The sequence below is a fragment of the Watersipora subatra genome, chromosome 3 (genome assembly GCF_963576615.1).
Source record: "Watersipora subatra chromosome 3, tzWatSuba1.1, whole genome shotgun sequence".
NCBI lineage: Eukaryota > Metazoa > Bryozoa > Gymnolaemata > Cheilostomatida > Watersiporidae > Watersipora > Watersipora subatra.
The window spans coordinates 52,372,851-52,396,145 of NC_088710.1; the positions used below are offsets into that span (position 1 = coordinate 52,372,851).

The following is a 23,295-nucleotide window of genomic DNA, read 5'->3' on the forward strand; positions in this document are numbered from 1 at the left end:
AACACAACTCAACCTGACTTGACTCCTTCATTTTCCATGCTCCTTAGATTTGAGGATTATTCCTATTTTTCCTTTTCGGCTTCAGTAGCAACTGGCTAGTCCTTGTAAAGTTACCTTAACAGGTAACGCCAAGAATATGTCAAAGAATAGCTAATACCGATAAGTACTCACCGGACTATGTTAAATCGACCCCACCGTTCGTGGATATCTCAACGTATAACCTTCGCCGCAAGAGTAATCCTTTTCCGGTTTGAGCCCAAGACATTAGTGAAATACTAAAATGGTAAGTCATTTTAATCATCAAATATTTAGCACATCATGTATGGTACCCTAAATATTTAGTAGTCGTGATAGAGAATATTCACATATTCTATTATGTGTTTCATTTTAGGGGTCACACAAGTCCTTGAAGATTAAACTGCATCTTGCCAAAAAGATGAAGCAAAACAGACCGATTCCTCAATGGACACGAATGAAAACTGGCAACAAAATAAGGTATTTATAGTGTAGTTGATGGATCGATTGTAAAACTGTTTAAGTTACTAGTGTATTATTGAAAAAAGTTCAAGTCAGCTTTGTTCGTGGAAAGGTTTAGATGTACATGTAGTAGCAATGTAAAATCACTGGTATGTATTTATTTTTGCTAAGTGGAAGAAATTATGCCATCGATGTCTCATTAACCTTGTTTTTTCATATCGCTTAGCAAGAAAGTGAATTTCGTTGAAAAGCCGGCGATTTGAGGTTTGCTAGTTTGCAGCTCGGCAAGATAGAATGAATCGTCCTATTCAGGTCTTGATGAAAAAACACCGAATTGTTTTATTCTTATTTAACATTCAGTATGCACAAAATTTAGTACCCCGTAGAACATATTACAATGCAAAGTTTACCAATATCATAGCATTTGTTTCACTATCTACATCAATAGCTGTTACAAAAATGGTAGGTGTGTTTTAATTCCACTCGGAAAAGCAATCAAGTTCCTAGTAAAATAGTTGATATTTGCTATTTAAACAGTGTTAATGTTTAGTGTTAACGACTGAGTTAATGTAACTAAGTTAGCAATTTTGGGTTATTGTTATTTTGATATATTGAAATAGGTCAATTTTCATAAGAATTGATTTTCTCTATTTGGGAAAATTGCATTAAATCGTTAAAGTTTTAGGATGATCAAAACATGTTATATAGAGCTGTAATATGAAGTAACACCAGATTAAGCCCAAACAAAACTGGTTGCAACAAAAAATGATTTTCCCAGTTTTTACCGAATCACCTGATAAAAACAGTTTTTCCCAGGACAGTTTTTATCACCCCGGATTTTACCAGTACAACCCGGCTTAACGGGGCCATTCATGAAAGTTGCTTTGGTGCAAAAAACTTACATCTAGTTAACTGTTTAAATGTGATTGTAGTTATGGTAAAGTCATTTCTGTATTGCAATGATTGTTGGTAAATGGAAACTTTTTATCGTGGTTGATAAACTGCAAGGAAATTCATAGTATTTCATTGTATTTATGCAGTGGAACCTCTACTTACAAAAAGACTACATACGAAATTTCTAAGTTACGAAACATCTTTTGGTTGAAGATTTGCGTCGACTCACAACATATACTTCTAGATTTGAAAGGCCTTTAGTACTTTAGCTCGTTACTTAATTTCATTCCGTGGCCTGTTTGCTACTCGTGGGTATGGCTTAGAACGCATCTCACTCAGTTTATTTGGCTAGCGTCGTCAGTAAAGGATTGGTGTTTTCATCTGTTGTACAATTTGGAGATCTGATTTAGAGTAGGGCAACTTTCATTTCCAGCAATTCAAGTTGTGTTTTCGGTATGATGACAGTTTTTTAGTCCCGATGTAAACTGAAAATTCCACTGTCATACAGCCCACGACCAAAGTGATATTGGAAAAAAAGAATGGGTACTGATGGTTGAGAAATGCAATATTAGCAGTCAATTGGCACTGCAGCGCAATAGGATAACTGCAATGGTAGCTGTAATGTACTGGGTGTGGGTGTTATTATATACAACAAACGGCAATAATGAAAGGAAAAGATTATATGTTTATATTTTTCTCCTGCAATAGGAGAAATGCAATATTGGCCAATATTAGAAGTAAAATGCACTGATATTATTAGAATAACCAATATTATTAATATACCCTAGGACACTTATATTTCGCTAGTATTTAGTTTCGTGAGTAGCATACGGAGTAAAATTTCGCTGGAACTTAATTTCGCAGCTCTGATGAGTGCGAAAATATAGTGATGTGAAAATAAATGTAGTGGAACAAACATTAGATTCCTCAGGTCCAGTTCACTGGTTCGAAATATTTTTCAATTTGGGACTACCGTACTGTTTGGACTATAAACCGCACCTCTATATAAGCTGCATGTGCTTTGTTTTCCGAAAACGATAATAAAACAATACATAAGCCGCACCTTACTATAGGCCGCAGAACTAAGGACTGTGCTTTTTAATGTGGCAGCAACTTTGCCATTAAAAACGGAACAGTGCAGAACGGCACAGTTTCGTATTATCCGACGCTTTTTAACTTAGTGCCTAATGGGACAGTACCGTGAGGCATTGTTTCGTATTTTCTTTCACAGCTAGAAGTGCACTAATTGGAGATTCTCGTTAGTGCGCCCTAGCGGTGAAATAAAAAGCCATGGAATAAGCCACAGTGATTAGCCGCACCCTTGTAGGCCTACCTATAAGCCGCATGGCTCAAATCATCAGAAAAAAGTAGCGGCTAATCGTCCGAAAAGTACGGTAGTTTGTATTTGTGAACCGCAGGTAGAAATGTGTAGGCGAGATCAATAATGCAATTTGATTGCTTGCCGCAGTGACTGATGTTGTACCAATATTAGAATTTAAGTATTTATAGCACGGGTGGCCATGGCCCCGGGTTGTTATTGCTTTTGGTTGGTAATAAAATTCATCACCACAATGATTATTATTCAATTTTATGACTTTCCCTACCAGACTGTCATCCTCATCAGTTACAAATTCAATGACTAAACTAATATCATCATCTTCTTCATTTGTCTAGGCTTTTCCAAAAAAACTTATTATCTTAATTTGTTTTGCCAAGCTGCTCAGTCGGTGTATTAGCTATAATGAATTTAGCAAAACTTGCCCAATGAGCCAACCACACACGAAAATTGCCTGCATTTCTAATATGACGATTTTATTGTGAATATCAATGAAGAAAGCCATTTGTTTTCGCTCGTTCGTTATGATAGTTAAGTTGCGCTCATGAAATTTTCTCGAGAGGCTGTTCCTGCGAAAACGCGAAAGTTAGATGCCACGAATACATAAGTGTCCTAGGGTAGTAATAACATAAAACCAATGCACAATTTTGTTTACATTTATAAACGTCATATCTAGCAATATCAAGAAGTTGTGATATTTATATAGATTTTTAGAAAATCTGTACTACGTAGTCATTATTCTGTAGTCATCCAAACTTATAATTAAATATTGTAATAACCTCATAAGGATCGTTAAAAAAAATCATCGTCATTTCCTTTACTTACACTGCGTTGGACATCAGTTAGAATACCAAAGTACTCAAAAGTATCTAAAATGTCAGTTACTTTGAAATCGGCAAAAATGAAACGATTTCAGTACTCCTACGTTAATTACAGAAACCTTCGACAATGCTATAGACTGGTGAAATGTGCACGTTATTTTTCTGTGAAATGCGCACGACTTAATGGTTCTATTCTCTGTCGCTCGGCGTTTCAATTTCCGGTCTTAACTTTTATTAAACCAAGCTTGTCAAGCGTTTTGTGAAGAATTTCAGCCAAATTAATTTGTCTATTTGTGTATAATCCATTCAGATGGGCAAGTTTTAAGAGAATGTCGACAGTTTACAAAGACTTGGTAACATATTTAAATAGGCTTATGTGTTTTGTATCGTTATTATATTTTAACGACTCTACAAAACGATGGTTTGTTGATGAGATTTCGAAAAAAGGGTTCGTCTCATTGTTGATAAATAATTTTCGTAAGTTGTGTGCACATGCATTTATCATAAAACTCAAACTTCGCTCGTTTGGTCGTGGGATAAATCTTTCTGTTTACGTCTTTAAGCACATTCTGAGCAAATCCCTAATACATCACCCAACTCCAACAGACAAAAATAGAATGTTTCTCAGTAACAAGAGCTTTACACTAAAACTACTTTTTTTATTCATAAAATATATGTACTCTGTCAGACTCCGTGTAACTCAACCATTATGTTTCTTCAGTTACCTCTAAAATATCTTTGAAAGTTTAAATAAACTATTTACAATACTTGCTTACTAGTATTTACAATACGAGGGGACTTGTGTATGAACCATTCTTCTCAGTGATTAGTTCCTAGATAGCAGGTGTTTACATATGTTGCAGTGTGTCCCATCGGGCCAGCCAGACCCAAATACGACAAACATTTTCCTGTTGTAGGTATAATGCCAAAAGGAGACACTGGAGGAGAACCAAACTTAAACTCTAATCGGATATATCAACTCCACAGAAAAATGAAAATCTGTTGTTCATAGTTTATTATTAAACATTTTGTTGGGTGTGGTTATGTAATTAGACAAATTATTGACCAAGCTTGTGGTATAGTATAATAAACATATGAACTCCGCAAATGTCTCAATCAATCATATTTAAAATCCAATGTATAGAAATGATAGATACAAAAGGTAGTGTTGAAGATAGAAAGATGTTTCGCAGAAGATAGCAGTCCGGTTATTGCATATTTTTCTATGCATGTTATGTGTTCTTCACTATAGTTTCTCGAATCCAGCCAACATAGTTTGGCACCTTTGTGTACACTCCAGGTGCATTTGGTTCTGCAAAAAAAACCAATTTATTAATACCATTTGCATTGCTGCAATAAATATTAATATGCAAACTGAAGGTAAAATGTCTCATGGGCAGACAAATTTCAATTGCGGGAAGGAAGGTATCCGAATATTATGGCTGTTACTCGAGCTAATCTGCTAATTTTACTGATTTGCCAGTACTACATAGTTTTTAATGAGGCAAAAAGAGAATAGTTATTTAATAAGAAAACTGATAATCTAAAAGCGTGTACTAATAATTATAGCTTGCCATATTGCATTTTCCCAAAATTTACAGTTCTTACACCAGTAATAAGCATTAAGTTTGCACATCAATATTGAACAGGTTCAACAAAGAAAATTAGTGCATCTACATGATAAGCTCAAGTTTATTTAATAGTACGTACATGTACAAGAATCTGTCTTCACTTGCCAACAATTTGAGATAATTATTACTGATTCTCCATTGTCGTATACGCTTACATAAATAACTAATTTTACACTTGGGTGAAACCTATTGGAACAATCAAATTTTATAAATACCAGATATGCAGACTTTACTTTTGTTCAGGGGTAACTTACGTCCACAACCAAGGCCCCATGAGGTGATGCCTTGCAAATGAAATCTTCCACCATCTTCACATGCCAGTGGTCCTCCACTGTCACCCTGCAAAGCAAGAGCTATGGTACTTACGTGTGCAATGACAAAAGTTGAAAATTTCTGCAGTAGATTCTCAATGATTTATCTGAATAGAGTATCACATATAGTAATGTAATAAAATATATGTAGTAATAATCACAATTTATCAAATCTGTTATTTTGCTACATTGGTCCACTCCATGTTACTAGGTGCTTATGTTGTCAGAGCCAGATGCTATAGTATTAATAAAGTATGCTTTTACTGGAAGTTAATGACATAGGTAAGACCAATAAAACTACATGTATGTCAGTCATTTGCTTATGGTTGACAGCAAAACATCTGTACTGCTTTTACTATTTTACTTGTAAAATTTAAATGTTATATCACCAACCTCACAGCCATCATGAACACCATCTGGGTAGCCTGCACAAAACATGTTATCAGTGACCTCCCCTGCCAGCCATTGCTGAGAGTTACAAGTATTCTTGTTGACAATTGGGACTGCTGCCTGCTTAAGGACCGTGCCATATCCAGTGCCTAAAATTTTTTCCTTTGAATGATAAAATATCCCTGATCATTTGCAATTTGCCTCAAACAGGACTTGTGAATTTGTTTTACATTTTGGACTACTTGCAACATATTTGTAATGATGACATGGTAATACATAATTGGGTAACCTAGTCAAGACCTGAAAAGTTCGGTTTATAGGAATTTTATTGATCTAGTGTAAAGAGTGTTAGACCTACCCCTTGTGTCACCCCATCCTGTCACATAGCATTTTGTATTGTCGGATCTGTGTCTCGCTGGCAAACAAATAGGCAAAACATCATCTGATAGTGCAATAGGCTGCGCAAGTTTCATCAGAGCTACGTCACCATCTGTAGTTGTCTGATCATAGTTGGGGTATTGAAAGATCTTTGAAATCCGGGTTTTTATCTAAAAAATTCAAGATAATCATACTCTGCAGCATTTTTTAAGCTCAACTGCTTGTAGGGCAATGTGGAGCTGTTAAAGTAACTATTATAAAAATATAATTTTTTTTAAACAAACAAATAAAATGCATTTGATAGATTTTTCAAGGATTAAAATAATCAGTCATATAAACAAAAATATATATAACACGGCAAATGATCAGTTGGTAAGTTGGCTCCAAATCTGGTTTTGGAGCTTTCAAAAGACTATAGGGTATATATAGTTTATGACAGCTACTAAACTGGAATTTTGCACCTATTCCTTATACAAGAGAAACGATTTTACCAGACAAGTGTGAGGTAAAAGCAAAAATAAAAGGGTTTTATAAAAAACTAAAATGTGAAAAATACACTAGTCCAGTTATAACTCCAAAAATCTTATACATCATATTAGTAACCATAATGTAACTTCCCAATATTTCAGGCTTTAGTTCGATTTTTGTTTCGTCAAGGAATGTTCAACCAATGACAAGTTTTGTAAATGTAAAGCAAATTTTTTATTCGTTATTCTAGAAAAAAGGTAATAAAATGGTCAATTTTACTCACCGCTTCTGACTCATAACTTTTCTTGTGCTTTCCCAGATAGATTTGCCAATATGAGGGAGTTGTCACACTAAAATAACGGTGGCAAAATTCATATATTTACTTTGTTATATTTTGTCACGAAGCTAACGCTAGCAGATTTTTCTCTAACAATATCTACTTTACATGGCTGTGTGAACAATCATATCATTGAATTTTAAAATCGCTTACCTGTTTTCAAAGCAGTGTGCTGCTGTCACAACCCATTGCGGGTGGATCAATGAGCCTCCACAAATAAAGAAGTAGTTGTAAACTATGTAAGCTTGCCATGGCCAGCTGTGCGGATTTGCTGCTGTACCTCCAACAACTCGAGTGTTGCCTGGTTTAGTTGCAGTTTTGGGTACTCCGCAGGTACTAAGCCCTGAGGTATCAACATGAAACCTTTTTAGCAGAATTACATTGCTGTACAGTATGTTTGTGCATAAATTTAGCTGAGCAAAGACTAATAAGTTATAGTAAAAAACTTACATATAACTTTTAGATACGAGTATAACTACTTATAAGTATTTAGTATCTTACGTTTATATTCAAAAGTAATTCCATGGATTAAATAAGTGAAATTCAAAGCTACAAAATAATTATATATATATATAAGTATATGCTTATTTGAAAATCTTTTCTTTTAGAATGGCATTGAGCTGAAGAATTTTTATGAAATACTTTGTAGCAGCTTGTTATGTATACATATACGGTACGTTATGTATGCATATATGGTACGTTATGTATGCATATACGGCACGTTTTGATATGATTATTTTCCGATAAGGTAAGGCCCTTAATCACAACAAAGATATTGATAAGCTAGTAAGATATATTGTACTATATGCATGCTCTCATTTATGTTTCCATAAGATTTGGTATGGAAGTGAAAATGTGAAAATTAAATGTAGTAGCATGTGAATGTTTAAAAGTAATCAAACCTGCAAAACAGAAATCCTCATCGGAGTTGTCTCCACAGTCATCTTTGTTATCACATTGATATTTTTTTGCCACACAGTTTCCATTGTTGCATGCTATTTCATCAGACTGACACACCTCTGTTAAACATCAAGAAGCCATTAAAACGGAGTCATACCAACAAATGTGACATTATATGAGTAGCAGAGTAAAATATGCTAGAAATTTAGTAACACTTACTCGGTGGGTCTTCAAATGTAAAACTGGCTCTGAATCCATCTTGTCCAGTGCTGTCATCAGTGAGAAATTGAACAAACACCATATTAGATTGTGAGACGATAGGAGTAGGAAGGGTGGCACCGCATACCCGTTTGATTAGAGGAGCACTGGCTGATGCGCCCTCATATACAGACAAGTCGTCATAGCCACACGAAGCCTCTTGTTCTACGTTGAAATCATGAAATGTAATCTTGACTATCTAAAACGTGTTATAAAGAATAAACAATCTTGTTAAATGAACAGAACATGTTAAAATATGGCATGCCTGTCACAAATGTGTCTTTCAGAATGTGTCTATTCAAACCAGATGAGAAATGAAGTCTTAGGCGAGTCGCCACATAACGAGACTTTACATCCATCGCATACTCTCCCAACTCTGTCAAATATATCAAATAGCATTTCTACATATCTACAAGCCCTTTGCTAGAGTTATTCGTTGTTTGACAGATGCCATACAATTACTGTAGACATCTACTGATTTTAATACCTTATGATGTATTTGATACTAAAAGGTACATCAGCTACCTATTCCGTCACATTAGCTTTCAACCTTTACTGTAAATACCTTTCCTATTATAAACTGTTATAATTTACCTTATCTTTAGGTCCTGTTATAAGCCAGCGACAGTTCAAGTTTGTAGCGTATTCATCAGCGGAGCCATAGTCGAGAGACTGGATATAGCCTTCCGCATTGAGACGACTGAGCGAATGGCAGCCTGCTTCGGGATCAGTTGCTGGGGCTACACATGTAAAAATCTATCAGAGTGCAGTTCACAATTTGCCATGCTCAATTGATTTAGTGAAATCTTTTATACTAGTGACTTCTAATTTAAAAGCAAAGATTTTTAGGTTTTTGTTGAGAAAATCAATTGCAGAGAGACAGTAGTGAAACGGATGACTTACCAGAGCTAGGGGACTGTGAGAGTGCAGGTAGTGTTACAGGAGACCTGGTAGTTGCTTCTGTAATTAATTGCAGAAGATAGTAATGGTTCACATGAACAATCGATTCATGGATTGTAAATAGAATGAATATCGACGCTTGGTGAGAGCCAGTCGGCCCAGACAAAGCTACCGGAGAACAGAGAGACTGGCCTAGCATGCCGGTGCTACCTCCCCTTCATTTATGTATAAAGAGGCGTCGCACAAGCAAGAAGCAGAACAACTTTGCGCTTTTCCGATATATGTGCTTCATTGTAGATCACGTATATAGGAATGCGTATATATAATATATATGTGCCTTAGTTCAAAACTTTAGTGCAAAGCTCATCACATTTGTGATTTGAGCACTCTGGTGTCAGCCCATTGACTTTCTTAAAGTCTGTGAGGCAACTTAGTTGTTTCATGGCAGGAAGTCAACTCTCATTGGCAATAGGATTTGTCTCCCTTGCTGACTCTGAGCTGCACTGATGAGGCTTCAATAGTCGAAACAGTACTGTCTGTAGCTTGAGTGTATATATATATATATATATATATATATATATATATATATATATACACTCAAGTCCTGTAAATCCTATTTCCTGTAAATATATGTACATATAGGACTAAGACCTGTAAATATATGTATATATTTGACTACCGTGCAGTTGATTTGTGTGGTACACTGTGAAGGAGTTTTTCAGATTTCCGTTACAGATGTTTACAAAATGCTTGCTAAATTTCAGCCAGGTTGGTTAATTAATAAATCATTGCATAAACAGAGGCTGAGAGTTACCACACTAATCAGTATTATTCAAATTTATCAGGTCACACACTTCAATGTAAAGTCTACTTCATATACATTTTTCAATGTTGTGAAAGAGATACAGAAGTTATTGGCATCTCATATGAACGCTGTGATTGCGCATTGCCAGAAAGTCATGCAAGGACATACAACCACAAATGTTCTGGGGTTCATCCTAACAGCTCAGCTCCGACAGTCTCACAAATAAAACTTCCCACCTTGTTTTCTCGTCAAACCAATTTCTTGAAGAGCTCATGTTTGCGTACTTGAATTGCTCATCAAGCAAGAAGTTTCAAGTTACATATCTGACTGGGCAAGGAAAGCAACTGCTATAAAAATAAATTGGTGAGGATGTTGCATACTCTCAGCTGCGAGCTAGACAAATTCCTTACCTGCTACTCTCTCTTTACTATAACTGATGTTGAAACCAAGTCCATTTGCCAAATCATCAGACTTAAATACAATATATAGGCCTGTGGTAGAAGTTATAGGCGCAGGTAAAGTGTTGCTGCAGTATGAACCGGCCAGAGTTGACTGTTCACTTGGGCCGAAGTACACCTGAAACGTAACCCAAATACTATCAATTAATAAAAAAATCCTATTTGCTCCCCCTTCTGTCATATACAGAAACCATCAACACATATTTCTGTTGGCTTTTAGGTTTTATCAAGCATAGCTGAGAGTTTGTGCTAGCTAACCGCATCCCTTGCCTGCTATCTACCGCTGAATGAGGTAACCTCATCTTCACCCAGCAGGGATAATCTATTAAAACGCTTTCAAGATAATGAACTGATATGATAAACACTGTAGAGCATCATATCAGTTTGCGTTCAACTTGAGACCCATTAGAGCTGATGTACACAGTTTGCACTATGCTCTAATCGCTGTATCTACTTGTTACAAATTCTTGGCAGCAAAACGGAGCATGCTCACCTTAAGCGAGTCAGCATGCTCACCTTAAGCGAGTCAGCATGCTCACCTTAAGCGAGTCAGCATGCTCACCTTAAGCGAGTCAGCATGCTCACCTTAAGCGAGTCAGCATGCTCACCTTAAGCGAGTCAGCATGCTCACCTTAAGCGAGTCAGCATGCTCACCTTAAGCGAGTCAGCATGCTCACCTTAAGCGAGTCAGCATGCTCACCTTAAGCGAGTCAGCATGCTCACCTTAAGCGAGTCAGCATGCTCACCTTAAGCGAGTCGTACTTGCAAGAGCTGCTGCTTTCCAGATCAAAGGAATGGAAAGTAAGGGTAGTTCTTGTGCCTGGAGTCACTCCAATCACCCAAACGCACTGAGATTTAGGGTATGCTGACTTCCCTTCCTCTGCATGGGATAGTATAAATCCTGCGGTGTCTGTGAGATCCCTTGGTCCATAACATCCTGAAGAGGCCTCCTTGTTTTTATCAACTTCTGTTGGATGTACCGCAGCAATTAATTACTTGTGATTTTATATGACTAGTATCGTTTGACATGGTAATAATATGCCTGAACTGTTATACTATTTATATATATATATATATTAATCAATATATATTTTATATATAGTATATTAACATCTATATTATACAATATATATAGTATTATCAATTATTACAATATATTATATAATCAATATATAATATATTATTTATGTTAATTAATAAAGTATATATTAATATATAATATTAGATATTAATATATAATTAATATTATATATAAATTATTATACACATATATATTGTATATATATATATTCAGTTGTTAGATAACAATAAATGAAGAAATGTAGTTGTATGCATCATAAACTATGCAGAATGTTTACAAGGAGGCTAATCTTATAAAACGTAAAAGTCATAATAGCTTTGTTATATATAAAATACTTTGGAATGTGAGATAAATAGACTGTGATACAAAAAATCTACTATTCATTTATTAAGTGAACACTAAGATGACTAAACTAACAAAATGAAATTATTCTAAAATACTAAAAAATGAAAATTAAGTCATTGTAGTTTTGATGCTGAAAAATTATAAAATACTCATCACAAACTGACTATAAAATGTAAAAATGTTTTTTTCTTAACTAAACCAGAGTAATAGGTAATGAAACAACTAAGCACAAAGTAGCAGTTATGAACAATTTTATTAGATTTCTGGTATGCAAGCTATAAATAGAACAGATTTAATAATACTTACCAAACCATAAACTGTATTATATTAAAGTAGGTATATTTCAATACAATATTAATTTATTATATTGCACTTTATGCAGTACTATTCGAGATTAAGCCTTGACTGAGGTGTGACTTACCTGATATTGCTCTCCATGTGGCTTTGAAACCTTTCTTACTAATGATATCATCAGATATGAACTGCACGACAAGTTTATTACCAGTTGAGACGATGGGGGCTGGTGCACTTTGGCCACAGTATCTGCCTGGTATCAATATAAGGTATTATTATATATCACTCTCTTCACAATCTTATAAATGCAACCATGACCATAGGTACACTGCTTAAGGTCACCAGAGTTATTTGAAACAATGATTTACCACTTAGAGTAGCTAACCAAGCAATAACTATACTAAAGATTATGTTATAAAACACTCTTTAAAAATCCATCTACGTATTTATTACTTTTTATTGACTAATTGCTGGTTTTGACTTACATTTAAAGTACTCTGGCTCGATAAGGTTAAAAAGTGGCCAGTAAAATAGAATAAGTTTAATGAAAGCTGTATAGGGAAGGAAAAAGGCTGAATGAAGCAATGTTACCGAGGATGGAACAAGATCAATGAAGGGTTAACAGGGCACATACCGCAAGCTTCAATTTCAAAACTTTTTTCATTAATGATATCTGAGAGACCAGCATATGATATGACTTTGATATGTTGAAAAATTCTTCACAGTGTCCACTAACAGCAAGTCAGACATGAAGTATCTAATGATCAACAACTGGAGAAATGAGTGTTGAAGATTATAGCACGGTTAGCACCCAGTTAGCGTCGTCTGTTGAGAAAAGCTTGGTGCATTGCTCCTGTCTACTATTTGTGGCATAGTACAAACCCCATCTGTTTAAACTTCTTTTTTAATTTATTTTTGGTTGGTTTACTTGACTCCTCCCCAAGATCGAAATGTTTTAAACTAATGCAATATTTAATATGTAGTTCTTAGATTAGGAAATTGGTTTGAGGAAGCTCGGACAGTTGAAGAGAATAATCCAAAACTGCCACAAATGCCATTAACTGAATGTTTAAATCTAGAAGGCTGATGCTATGAAAAGCAGATAACTGAATACACTGGTAGATTAATCAATATATAAATATAACAAAAGCTTGATGAAAGTAGGTGATGCCATTCTCAATAGCCAGTAAGATGGGATAGAGAGTAGAGTAGAAAAAGTTTTAAGCATAACCCAAACAACATTAAGAAGCACCAACCAATCTCTGACCATTTAAATCTGACAAACATCCTGATTGGTCAACATGGAAAAAATGGAAGTATTTTCGTGAAATTGTGTTACAAAGCATAAATGCTGGCAAAATCATAAAAGATAGCAAAATTACAAAAAAGCAAAGCAGGAGTCATGTGAAAGCCAACTATTTCACAAAAATGAGAGGTTGAGAAACCATTTTGTTAAGGTTTAATTAATAAACTGTAATTGGAAAGGTAAGGAACATTAATGATGATCTACCCTCTCTTTTTTGTGGCTATAACAACCTAAAGGCTTGGTCAGAGTGATGGTTAGCTACTGGGTCAGAGTGATGGTTAGCTACTGGGTCAGAGTGATGGTTAGCTACTGGGTCAGAGTGATGGTTAGCTACTGGGTCAGAGTGACGGTTAACTACTGGGTCAGAGCGACGGTTAGCTACTGGGTCAGAGTGACGGTTAACTACTGGGTCAGAGTGACGGTAAGCTACTGAGTCAGAGTGATGGTTAGATACTGGGTCAGAGTGATGGTTAGCTACTGGGTCAGAGTGATGGTTAGCTACTGGGTCAGAGTGATGGTTAGCTACTGGGTCAGAATGATGGTTAGCTACTGGGCATACGATTGTTGTGCTGACTATTGAGAACTCTTTGTTCTACTCTCTGTGCAGAGTTGAACAATGTTCTGTTAGCAAGATAAGTTGGATACAGTGTCTACACAGCTGGCACAGCTCACCTTTCCATTTAGGCAATCACAGTTAATTCGATTAACTAGAGGTGGAACGAGACACGAGACGTCTCGAGTATTGACCTGTCTCGTCTCGTATCGGTCTCGTCTCGACTTAGCTATTGCCAAACTCGAGACAGGAAATAGAACTAAAGCGCCTGCGCACGGTTGTTAAAACATGGCTTCTTGCGGTAGCAACAACTCCATATATTGTAACGGATTGCGGGCAGTTGCCTTTAAAGTTATACCCGGTCCGTTACTACCTGTGTCTATTGATTATGTTGGCCACTGAGTCTAATCATGTAGTCTGGACAACGGCCTTGTTATATTTTAGTTCGGTTATGTGTCCTTAAAACAGATACCGAGTCGTATCTAATTACTCTTCGGATAATCCAATTTAATAAATTGGATAACTTTTGCGGGTAAACTGTCTGTATTTTATCGTATCGTGTCTAAACACCAACTGCCCTTCATAAAATTTGGGCCTCTTTTAGGTATATACTACCAATGGCGGGTAAAACTTGCCTGGACACGGAGAAACGAACGAAAGGCCGTGTCGACCATAGTCCGTGTTCGGTTAACAATGACGTTTTGTTAACTCAATATAAGAATATACATGTGCATGTATACAGTAATTAATATAATTTCATGAGTACAATTTAAATATAATTCACATACTACAGTTAATACATAAACAAAACTTAACATTAATGAAACGATAAGAATGAAAGTGTTATCGTGTGTTCTTTTAGTTGCGGTGTTTCTTTGTAGAGCGACGGCTATCGGTTTCATTACACATTACATTAAAAAGTAAGAACTATTCAATAGATGGTAAAAATATACATGTACAAAGCAATATGTTTATAATAATTATGATCAATCAAGCTCAAAATTCTTAGAATATATAACTTCGGTATTTTAGAGCTGTTTGTGTCACTTTTGTTTACAAAAACTACATGCATATCATTATTAAAATGTTGTATTTAAATCGTTTACACCAGGTGAAAATTCAATTTAAAAATAGTTTTATTAATTTATATATACCAAGTAGCTAGTACTTGTGTAGTGAAATCATCACCAAATGCTCATTATTTTACTGTCTCGTGTCTCGAGTCTCGAATTTTTACAAGACAGTGTCTCAAGTCTCGTCTCGAACTTAAAAAACCTGTCTCGTTCCACCTCTACGATTAACAGGTCAGTGTGCGATCAATTTGGTTAGGAATAGTCATGCATAGACCATCAGGTGGTGTTGGAATAATTTGGATTTTTTTTGCAAGCTGCTAAATTTTTAAATTTGAATTAACTTGGCTCAATCCTTGAAGGTATAAATTTACAGGTTTACTTCAGGGGCTCAACTACATATTTCAGACAGAATCTGCAAGATGCAGCATTCTCATTCTTTTAGAGTTTAGACAGTAGGCCAATCTTTTGCCAACGTATGTAACCATTTATGCTATATTAAATCCTGCATACCTATAAGCGTATTGAAGCTCACTTTGCCTTCATATATTGACACAGAGTCATGACGGCAACTTCTTGAACCACCAGTTTCCACAGATCCTGTTTCCAATGTGAAATCAGGAAACTTTAGCTCAATTTTCTAAAATCCCAAATTTGCATAACTTGACTAGAGTTACCTAGAACAACATTATATATTACTGACTAGAGCGATATTACCCAACGGTATATATTACTGACTAGAGTTGTATTACTCAACAGTATATATTACTGACTAGAGTTATATTACTCAACAGTATATATTACTGACTAGAGTGATATTACTCAACACTATATATTACTGACTAGAGTTATATTACTCAACAGTATGTATTACTGATTAGAGGTATATTACTCAACAGTATATATTACTGACTAGAGTTATATTACTCAACGGTATATATTACAGACTAGAGTTATATTACTCAACGGTATATATTACTGACTAGAGTTATATTACTTAACGGTATATATTACTGACTAGAGTTATATTACTCAACGGTATATATTACTGACTAGAGTTATATTACTCAACGGTATATATTACTGACTAGAGTTATATTACTCAACGGTATTTATTACTGACTAGAGTTATATTACTCAACGGTATATATTACTGACTAGAGTTATATTACTCAACGGTATATATTACTGACTAGAGTTATATTACTCAACGGTATTTATTACTGACTAGAGTTATATTACTCAACGGTATATATTACTGACTAGAGTTATATTACTCAACGGTATATATTACTGACTAGAGTTATATTACTCAACCGTATATATTACTGACTAGAGTGATATTACTCAACAGTATATATTACTGACTAGAGTTATATTACTCAACCGTATATATTACTGACTAGAGTGATATTACTCAACAGTATATATTACTGACTAGAGTTATATTACTCAACAGTGTATATTACTGACTAGAGTGAAATTACTCAACAGTATATATTACTGACTAGAGTTATATTACTCAACAGTATATATTACAGACTAGAGTTATATTACTCAACGGTATATATTACTGACTAGAGTTATATTACTTAACGGTATATATTACTGACTAGAGTTATATTACTCAACGGTATATATTACTGACTAGAGTTATATTACTCAACGGTATATATTACTGACTAGAGTTATATTACTCAACGGTATTTATTACTGACTAGAGTTATATTACTCAACGGTATATATTACTGACTAGAGTTATATTACTCAACGGTATATATTACTGACTAGAGTTATATTACTCAACGGTATTTATTACTGACTAGAGTTATATTACTCAACGGTATATATTACTGACTAGAGTTATATTACTCAACGGTATATATTACTGACTAGAGTTATATTACTCAACCGTATATATTACTGACTAGAGTGATATTACTCAACAGTATATATTACTGACTAGAGTTATATTACTCAACCGTATATATTACTGACTAGAGTGATATTACTCAACAGTATATATTACTGACTAGAGTTATATTACTCAACAGTGTATATTACTGACTAGAGTGAAATTACTCAACAGTATATATTACTGACTAGAGTTATATTACTCAACAGTGTATATTACTGACTAGAGTTATATTACTCAACAGTATATATTACTGATTAAGAGTTACACAGCTCAATTTTGTTCTGGATTCTTTTATTTCTTCATCAACACCAGATGTATGGTTATTCTGATGAAAAAATCAATATAGCTAACTTGCATAAATTTTATGGCAAAAACTTAGTAAAGTCTTGTAAATGATTTTTAATCTTATACAGAATTTTACATAAATTTAACATTTGAAAAATCAACAATTTTTGTTCTTTTGTCTCAACAAAGTTTCAAATAAGCCACTAAAACTCCCACTCACACGGCTTTACAAAAGAGATGTTATTCTATATAAACTAGGAATATGTTAGTAAGTGAATTATTAATTATATAGTTTCATTAGCAGATATTATGGAAGTTCTGTATACATCAGAAGGTGAATATAACTTACCTCATTTGGCACGACACTAATAGTCCATGTACAGGAAGCGTTTACGCTGTACAGGCCAGGATAGTTACTAGAGGTAAACTCTCCGCTGTCGCCCGTCAGGTTGGTCGGTCCACCGCACCCAGATAGATCAACTGTATCTATAGTGGCTGGTGATGTAGCACGGGTCGTAGGCGTCGCAACTACAGTAAATGAGGGAGATTATCAAGTAGGCAATCGTTATTCTGTTTTGATTAAAAGCGTGTCATACCATCCCGATAGCAAACTTAAAGACTACCAAAGAGAAGTCCTGTCATAAACGCACTCACCAGTTGTAGAGCTGTTGCAGTTTTGTTCATCAGATAGATCACCGCAGTCGTCATCGTCATCACAGACGTAGCTATCCGGTATACACTTATCACCAGCGCATCGGAATTCATAGGCAGCGCATCTCCTGCAAGTAGTCTTCATTTATAAAAACTTTCTGGCTTTACTTGAGAATTAAGTTACTTCATTCAGAGCAGAGTTTAAAAATTCCAATATATATATTTATAGAGGTACCTCTACTTACAGGATTTTCAGGCTATGAAACACTTTCTTGGAGAAACATGGCCTCTTGTTATGAAATAAATTTTAGGATACGAAAGGCAAAAGATTTCATAATGCGCACTGCTACACACAGCTCCCACAGTCAACCAAGCTTGTAGCATCGTGCATTTTGGTTTGAAAGTGGCATGTCTGCGCTGTATGTCACAGCAGTGCAGGAGGTCAGTTAACACGAACAGGGACAGCGGTTGTTCTGACAGCTTGAATATACATGTAAATGACATTTTAGGAAAAATCTAGCAAGTTTCAGAGTTTGTTGAGAAAAATCACTCAAAAAACATGTTCATTAGTCACGCTTTTGCTCCCTACCATGATGTTGGCACATTTTTCAAAGTTTGTTAAAAGCTGACAAAAGCAAATGATCTTGAATTGATTCATTACAAAACTTCAATAAAAATTACTGCTGAGAAAAATCTGAACCTAAGAAGGTGAAAGGTGTGAATGATAGCAGTTCAAACAAGAGAAAATTAAGAAGAAACAACAAACAGAATGAATTAATTTTATAAGTAGAGATGCCACTGTATATCCGTATGTATATACATATACAGGTATATCTACATGCATATCTATATACACGTATATTTATATATTTATATACATATGCAAGTACATCTATATACGTATCGGGTACACATCTACATGTACATACACATATAAATATGCATATAGATGTATAAATATATATACAGTATTATTACTCTATTATTAGTGAAAAATACTACTTTGAGGGCGACATATAACATAAACATTGAATTTAACTCAGATTATTTAGCTTACTAAACATACTTGAAGCTAAGTTTCAGTATGTATTTTACTAAACTTCAACTTTGTCATCAGATAAAAGTTATTACATCTCCTTTTACGGTTTCGTTTTCACTTAACTTCGTTTCGTCAACTTATAACTTATAACGAGTAGCTCTGGACTGAGAGAGAGTGAGCATTGTATATCTCTTTCAGGCATTGTGAGAGGGATTTACGCAAATAGCATATCGGCATCTTCATTATTCCAATGTATTTAGCATCCCGACTACTAAATTTGACTTTCGAGATAGATTTTTGTTAATATTGTATCGTGAAAATATGTCGTATGGTGAGGGTGAAAAAAAACATCGTGTTCCACATCCCAAGGCGAAAAATGATATAACAGGGTCATCATAATAAAAGGGTACAAGGGCACACCATGTAATATAATGTGTACATTTAGTGTATGCTATCTAAAAAAAATATACAGTGCATGTATATGGTAAGAGCGATGAAAATGATAAAAACGGCCTAGCCTTGTGGTTAAGCCCGCTTGTTAGTTTACTTACGATTTTAATGTTGCGAGATCTAAAAATGAGTTTTAGATCATCAGACAACAACTCATGCAACTCATTTTAGCATGAGTTGTTGTCTGATGATTGTACTCTGTACATGAAACTATTAGTAACAAAAACTCATTTTTAGTCATCTCTTACTTCTTTTATATTTTAGCTCTTACTTCTAGTAATAGAGCACTATGCTAGAGAAGCATGACATTACTCTATATAGATATTTATATGTATATATAAATCTGAGTGCTTGTCTTTTTATTAAACCCTGTGTCCAGCTATAGCAATTAAAATTTAGCTATGAAGAATCTGCAGGGCACTGGATTTGATCTCGGGACCTCCAGATCTAGAGGCGGTGATCTTAATCATTAAGCTGCACGGAATACAATGGATTCATTGGGCAAATAGTAATTACATTGGTAAAGATACTCATGCTTAAAGCGCTTGCTTGAAGTTAATAACTAACATTGTTGACCGTTACGGATAATAATTGTTAAGCTGGCCCAAAAGGCAGGTATTGGTTTAGTAAAGATTTTAGTAAAGATCTAGCTTTTCAGGTAAGTTACTCAAATTCATTAGGTAATTATTCTATTACCCCTGCAACGCCAGGCATTCGGCTAGTTATATGTATATCACATCCAAGTATATACATATATATATATATATACATATATATATATATATATATATATATATATATATATATATATATATATATATATATATATATATATATATATATATATATATATATATATATATATACATATACATATATATGTACATATATATGTATATATATATATATATATATATCAACTCAGGTGAGTTGCAGAAAAGTGCGGTACTGGGAACAGCTGCTAAGATCTTGAGGCGAGTGCTCAAACTCCCAGGTCTCTGGTAGGAGACCCGAGTTAGAGCAAATATTATCACCCATGTGGGTTTACCGGGGTGAGAAAACAATTTTATATATAATTGGATGTGTTTCAGGTTTTTCAATGGAGTTATTAATAGCTCATAATTTAGTTTAATCATAACTACCCTGAAGAACACTGCTTCTCATCTGAACCATCGTCACAGTCCTCCTGTCCATCACATACCCATGAGTTATCTATGCAGTCACCTGGTGCGCAAGTAAACTGATCTGCTGTGCACTTTACCGAATCACAGTTTTTCTCATCAGATCCGTCTGAGCAATCATCATCACCATCACATCTCCTATAATAGAACAATATAGCACAATATAGCACATTATAGCACAATATAGCGCATAATAGCACAATATAGCACATAATAGTTTAAAAGTCGTAAACATAAAAAATTTAACGCGCTGAAATGTCTTTAACTGTTCTTATAGTCTTTGGATATTTTAGAAAGTACCAATTTGTTGAACATTTAGCTAAGAGATGGCACGGTTCCAAATATGATCTCCCTGATGCCGACCAGCAGCCAACTAGCCTCTATATGAATTCTGATGCTGGTATTTATTCCAGGACTGGAGCATCTCTAATTTAATGGTCCTGTTAATTTTGCATAGCCGCGAGGATACGACAGTTACGCTAATAATCTTCTCAGTGTGATTTATATAATCAGATGATCAGTTCTATTTCAGAGCGTGACCCGAGGTCACCTGTGACAAGCTAGAGTCTACCAAAAATTAGGGAATGCATTTGCAAAGTACTAGCAACTCAGTCATTCAATTCAAGACTTGCAACAAAAAAACAAAAAACTGTACTTAATTGCCAATAATTTATTCTCAAAATAATTTGCACGATTCCAAAGCATTAAAAAAGCCTAATTTTAAAAATGGAAAAACCACATACCAGGACTGAGTGATACATTCATTGTTGGCGCACTGAAACTCATCGGTTTTGCAAAATTTGACATTTGCACAATTATTCTCATCGGAGTTGTCTCCACAATCATCCTCCCCATCGCAGCGCCACTCGTTCTTGATGCACTTATTGTTGGAGCAATCAAACTCATCAGTGTAGCATCCTGTGTCTGCAATATGTCACGTTTTGATATACACAGAAAGTGAAAGAAAGACAGGTTCTACTAAGTCAATGAAAATGTTGTTATTCCAAAGTGTAACATATTCTTTCCCACGCAATGTTAGCCTATATACGGAGTTTGCCTAAGCATAACAGATAATTAAGGCAGTTTATTAATGAGTTACTATGCATTTTTTCTAGTGAACAATATCCAATCAAAATCTTTTACTAGAAACTAGAAACATACACAAAGATGGTCGAAAGAATTCATATTTCATCTGGAAACCGTCGCTACGACCACTTTCATCAGTGACAAACTCGATGTAAAGGTATCTGGAAGTGCTAAGGATTGTGGGGATAGAGCCAGAGCCACACCATGTGCCAATTTTAGGTGCATACCAGTCCTCTCCATCATAGATGCTTAGGTAGTCGTAGGCACAGCTACAATAGATCATTCAACGATTTTACAGGTTTAAGTCTGCAGGAATGCATGTAAAATTTTCAGGTTGCTGCAATGCTCTTGTCAGTAATACTGTTTGCCCCAACTTGATAAATATTTAAAAATTCAGAAAATTAAAATATCTGTTTAAAAAAATTGAGATTGTTCACGCAATTTTTATTAAAAGTTTTATTACCATTTGCATGTAACAAGTTTCCGTTAAGATTTAGCAGGGGAGGATCCGACCAACAAAACTCACAACTGTGCAAGTAAACTATTTTATTGGAACAACTTCATGTCTCAACACGGAGTCACTACACTTGCAGACAAAACATCTGCTCTAGTTTTTTTTACTAGCGAGCCTCTTTAGACTAAAGAGACATTGCTGCCTAAACTACGTTGATTATCATGAGAAGAACAGCAGTATGTTAAGCAAACACTACTTTTGATGGTCTTCGATGTCAATGGTGTTAAGGGTATCGAGACGAATGCGTTTGCCCACAGGAGCATCTATATTCCAGGAACAGTCTCTGTTGTTAGAGTATTTGATAGTGCCTTGGGCGGTGTGAGACTTTATGTAACCTTCATCAGCCGTTCTCACTCCATATCCTCCACAGCCACCAGAGCTGCCGTAATCTTAACACAATATATGATGAAATGAGAGTTGAGAAAATATAGGTGTTTATACGATCATTGCAGAGATGTAATAGTACAGGTTTCAAATCAGAATGAGCTAATGATTAAATAGCATAAGCAACGTAGGTAGATATCATTACATAACCTGGACTCACACGCTAAGTGTTAGTACAAAGCTGCTAGAACTAAGGTATTTATTGATGTGTTGATAAAAATCCAGATGTTGCCAAAGAATTTACCATCTATATTTCTCAATAAGTGTGACAATCCCAAAGATTTGCATATTACAAGCTAGATATGGCTGCTACAACAAGAGAAAGAAACCTCACCCGCAAAAGCTGTTGCTATAAACAGCGATGCCAGGAAGATAGAATAATGCAACATGTTGCTCCACCCTAGATGCTTGCACATCTGCTCTGACTAAAGCAACTGATCTCCAGGTAAGTATAAAATCCGCAATCTGACATCAAAGTTTGTTTAGAAAGTTAATAAAAGATAACGGAAAGTTAATACTTAATGCTCCTGAACTTTGGCCATCCTAGCCAAACGATCCTAGGTGTGTCGTAAAACCCTTCTATGGTTACAATATTATGCAACTTTTTATTCCAAAACACTGCAGATAAGAACAAACAGCAAGCTAATAGATCAATTGATAGGATAATACAAGCGTATAACCTTCGTGCAAACATAACTTGAGAAACAAGAAGACAACGATTAATAACAAATGCACTACACTGGTACATTCAGCTACAGCGTATTGATTAGCAGA

General features: G+C 35.0%; 1 protein-coding gene across 1 annotated transcript; it reads right to left on the bottom strand.

The window, feature by feature from the left end:
- Positions 1-4,760: 4,760 nt before the first annotated feature.
- Positions 4,761-22,910, bottom strand: LOC137390714 (atrial natriuretic peptide-converting enzyme-like). Its single transcript, XM_068077036.1, has 20 exons — positions 22,856-22,910; positions 22,334-22,526; positions 21,699-21,892; positions 21,281-21,461; positions 20,499-20,675; positions 17,871-17,995; positions 17,566-17,744; positions 15,527-15,653; positions 12,212-12,337; positions 11,111-11,331; positions 10,317-10,482; positions 9,697-9,705; positions 8,796-8,920; positions 8,163-8,400; positions 7,197-7,386; positions 6,990-7,056; positions 6,219-6,408; positions 5,864-6,009; positions 5,414-5,498; positions 4,761-4,840 (listed from the first exon to the last, which is right to left on the bottom strand). Exons 1-20 carry the CDS (start codon positions 22,908-22,910, stop codon positions 4,761-4,763), a joined length of 2,874 nt encoding a protein of 957 aa, XP_067933137.1.
- Between the last annotated feature and the right edge of the window lie 385 nt (positions 22,911-23,295).

Bases quoted from the DNA above. Each gene is read 5' to 3' on its own strand.
- LOC137390714 (XM_068077036.1), bottom strand. From the start codon at position 22,910: ATGTTGCATTATTCTATCTTCCTGGCATCGCTGTTTATAGCAACAGCT. The intron at 21,462-21,698 runs GTATGTTTCTAG...GACATATTGCAG, and splicing joins ATTCTTTCGACCATCTTTGT to ACACAGGATGCTACACTGAT. The intron at 15,654-17,565 runs GTAAGTTATATT...TTGGGATTTTAG, and splicing joins TTAGTGTCGTGCCAAATGAG to AAAATTGAGCTAAAGTTTCC.